Below are 4,156 nucleotides of genomic sequence, written 5' to 3' on the forward strand. Positions count from 1 at the left end.
TTTTATTGCGCAGAGCGTGGCCGAAGTGTGCACGAGAACAATGCCGAAATAAAAAGGAAAGGAAAAGGCACAGGTGTGTGTGGCCGGCAGAGCTCCCTGCAGCAAGAACACCAGAGCAGCGAGGAGGCAGAAATGATAATGAAATAATCACGATAATAAAAACACTGCTCGTAATAAATGCTGCTCCCAGACCATCGTTATGGAAAAACACATTCCTCTGCACCTGTAGTCCTGTTTACAATCATTTACATAATAATAACATTTAAAATGTATTATTCAGCACCAAATAGTGCAATAAAAAAAAAAATCTTCCTGTACCAGAATCATGTGCAGCTAAATGAAAACACACCACAGTTAGCGTGGAAGCCTGCCTCTACAGACATTCATTTAAACCTAAAAAAAAAACACACATGGCTAGAATACATGCTGTATCTGTATTTTTCTACTTCCCTACTATCTGTGTAATATAGATGATAATCTGTTCAATATCAACACTTCTCCCAGTATTTCTATTCATGCAAGAATCCCTTCAACACTGTTTTATTCTATAACTCATACTTGTGTATATTTTGGCTTATTTTTCCACACGTTCCTTAAATGTTTACTCTATCTTTACTGCTGTAGCGCTGCAAATGTCCCCACTATGGGATTAAAGGCTTATCTTATCTCAAAAGTAGTTTAAATAGTACTGGGTCTGCATTCAGACATGTTGGATCTGAGCTGTTCAGGTGTTTCTCAGCTCTGCTTCCTGCTTCATCCGTGCTGGAGGCGGGCGGATGAAGCAAAGAGGACGATCGCAGCAGCTGAGACTCGGAAAGCAGAGCGTGTTTGTACTGCAGGAGCTCCGTTAACTCCGCCGCAGCTCTATTCGTGGTCACCTCGTCTGACCTTCTGGTGGGTCGCTGCGAAATGAAACGTGTGCGTGGTTTGTTTGTGTGGCTATCTCTCGACTCCCAGGAACGACCGAATGTTCAGGTGTGGCGCCGAGGGCTGCGGGAAGAGCTTCTACGTGCTGCAGAGGCTGCAGGTTCACATGAGGACTCACAACGGCGAGAAGCCCTTCATCTGCAAGGAGAAGAACTGTGGCAAGAAGTTCACCACCGCCGGAAACTTGAAGAACCACAGGCGCATACACACAGGTGGGGAGCAGCAGATATCCACGCACAGAAAAGCCCAAACACGCTGGAAGCAATAACTGACTCAGGCCATTTGAGTCTGCTCATTTAATGCTTCCTCGGTGCAGGCGAGGCCGGAGATTTGAAGAGTCAGCAGCACTGGCGCCTCCGTTTCACTGCTGCAATCAGTAACACTGCTCTGTCATATTTTATTTAGGGTGACATTAGGGTTTCTGATGGCCTGCTCCACAGTCTTCTGTCTGGGGATCAGTTGGCTGAGCAGCTACACTTGCTTACATTTTACCCATACGTCTGTAAGAACGGCCTCTATGAGCTGCTGCTGACCTATTTCGCTTGTGTTTTTTTTTGTTTGGTCCACAGCGTGTTGGGCCACCACTTTGAACACATTCACGTCTGATGCTTTCAGAGTTTAATCAGGTCTTTGTGTTGCCGAGGTAAACAATATGTATGCGTGTGGTGGGTGGCCGCTTTCAGGAGAGAAGCCTTTCCTGTGCGAAGCAGATGGCTGTGGGCGATCGTTTGCAGAGTATTCCAGTCTACGAAAACACATGCTCGTGCATTCTGGTGAGTGGGACAGAGTTTACAGCTGTAATTAGCGATGCTACGGACACATTATCACCGCGCCTCTCTCTCTCTCTCGCGGTGTTTCCCAGGTGAGAAGCCTCATGTGTGCGGGATCTGTGGCAAGACTTTCTCCCAGTCCGGCAGCAGGAACGTCCACATGAGGAAGAGGCACGGAGAGGAGGGGCTCAGCAGCGAAAGCAGAGAAACGGGTCAGTCACACATACACACTCCCACCCAGCGTGGTGGTAGGTGGATATGCTAATCCGTGGATTATGTAGCTCCCAGCAGCCCATACATTTTAAAATGTGCATGGTAGATGGTGTTGGTTTAAGTTACATTTAGGAACATTTCTTGAATTATTAATGACTTTCAGCACTTAAAAAATTCATCATTCAAATTTTCTCCTCTTCGGGGGCCACTGGCTGAATTGTTTGACTGCACATATCTGCGGAAAAGCTGCAGAGACGGGACTGTTAGGCTTCCGGTGATGGGGTCAGACTCTTCTCAGCAGCCAGTTAAAATGGCACACTAACTCAAATTCATGTCTCCGAGCTTCTTTTTTTTCTTTTAACGCCTTTTTGCCTCCACCTTACGAATTAGTGAGATAAATGAGAGGACACTTGAATAAATCTCCCGCCGCAACCGAGGGAAACTCGCTCCCGTCTCTGTTGTCGGTATCGTTTTCAGCACCTCTCCAGATTAGAAGCGCCCTTTGCATTCCGGCATCTGGGCTAATTGTACGAAATAAGCCTAAATTCATTTTTAGCGCGGAACAATGACAGCAGACGGCGCGTTTGCCTCCTCGTCACATTTGTGCAGCAGCAGTAGGGAAGCACCGCAGCTGAATCACCACAGAGGAAACGCTGCCAAGGCTCTAATTATAAACAGCAGATTTATTCGGGTCAGCTTCCCCAAAGAGGCCAGTCTTTTGTAAAAGCAGAGCAAAGGCAGATGCAGTTACACAACAGACGGGTAGTTTGTGTTATTTATACATAACCGAGTCAGTGAATTATTAATTAAATCGACTGTGTCGGACGGAAACGACAACAAAGAAACAACTTTCACGCGGTGGTCAAAAGGTTACGGAGAACTAAAAAACTACATCTGATTGACAAGTGTGATTCCTGTAAACGTTGTGGATTGCTGTAATACCAAGTTTGACGTTTGACAGGAGAAGCTCTGACACAAAGCAGCCTGCTGGAGGCCGACGGCGAGAACGGAGACGGCATGGTCACCATGACGACAACGGTGGAGCCCATGAACCTTCATCACGCCATGCTGAGGTCACCAGGTAGGCGAGATAAAAGGGCGGACGGAATAACAACACGTCTGATAATGAAGCGGCAGCAAACAGTCATTTGGTGAAGCTCGTAATGTCCTGAGGTGCTGAGTCAACTCGTGGTGCCACTAATGTCCCGCTGAGTGTTTTGCAGTCGATGTTTGTGAGTGTTTTCAGTGAACGCTGTTAATCTTTGGTGGTGCGTCGTCTCTATGGCTTCTTATGTTGGGATTTTTTTTTTAACAACTCAGATGTCACTCTTTGTACTTTGCCGTGAAAACACCATTTAAAAATAGCGATTGTCAAACTTGAAACACAAGTTTTGCTTTACTTGATGTGACTTACGTAACAGCTTCTCTGAACGTGGTTTAGAAAAAGGGATTTAAACATTTTCCCCCGCTTGCTTCTTGACACCACAAACGCTGGTCAGTTAAACTAATTATTTATATTTTATTAATGTGCTTCAAGGTGCAAAATGGGACAGACAGCATCTCTTAAAACCAGGGCAGTTTGTGTATCTGTATCTTTGATCTAGAACTATGTAGGCTGTGTGGGAGCAAAGTGGAGCACCACATTCAGCACCGGCATGTTGACGTGAAGCTGCACGGTAGTTAAAATGTGACTGAACTTTGTTTTGTAGGATAACGCCTCATGCTCGTACGCACACGTTAGCAGCACTTAAAAGGCTGTGACGTACTTGCAATGTTTTGTTAAACTTTTAGTTAAATTGTGCTCGGCTTTGACTGTTTTCTTGCTTTTTGTCTTCTTCACAAGTCTGAATTTAAATTTCCAATCGATCAACAGGGAGATTAGAAGTCAGGAACATCCCTCATTTGAAAGAGCTGCGACTTTGTGTCACAAAAATCTCGGCAAACAGGAGAAGTTGTGCGGATCAGCGGTGACAGACAGTTTGCATCCTGAAACTCATTCCTCTTGTCATCGCTGACACATTACTGTCGTTTCGATTGTGACTGTTGTGCTTGTTGTGGTTTGACAGCGAAATTCTGGAGCAGTTTGTCTGCAATGCTCCTAGAACTTGTGTTGGTAGTATTAAATTGCACAGCTGCCTGTAAAGTATCACCGCTGGACAGGTGACAGGGTGTGAATGTAGTAATATTTGAGGTATTGATTGTACTCTCGGTGGAAGCAGATACCACAGACGTGCAGCGGTTCATAA

At 45.5% G+C, this 4,156-nt stretch overlaps 1 protein-coding gene across 1 annotated transcript; it reads left to right on the top strand.

The window, feature by feature from the left end:
- The first annotated feature begins 725 nt into the window (after window positions 1-725).
- Window positions 726-3,177, top strand: LOC103375825 (zinc finger protein 410-like). The gene is made up of 4 exons (XM_008306136.1): window positions 726-1,139; window positions 1,611-1,700; window positions 1,790-1,909; window positions 2,872-3,177. The coding sequence occupies exons 1-4, from the start codon at window positions 968-970 to the stop codon at window positions 3,063-3,065; spliced, it is 576 nt and encodes a 191-aa protein (XP_008304358.1). The 5' UTR covers window positions 726-967; the 3' UTR covers window positions 3,066-3,177.
- Window positions 3,178-4,156: the final 979 nt, after the last annotated feature.

This window comes from Stegastes partitus, unplaced genomic scaffold, assembly GCF_000690725.1.
Source record: "Stegastes partitus isolate 25-593 unplaced genomic scaffold, Stegastes_partitus-1.0.2 Scaffold3012, whole genome shotgun sequence".
Lineage (NCBI taxonomy): Eukaryota > Metazoa > Chordata > Actinopteri > Pomacentridae > Stegastes > Stegastes partitus.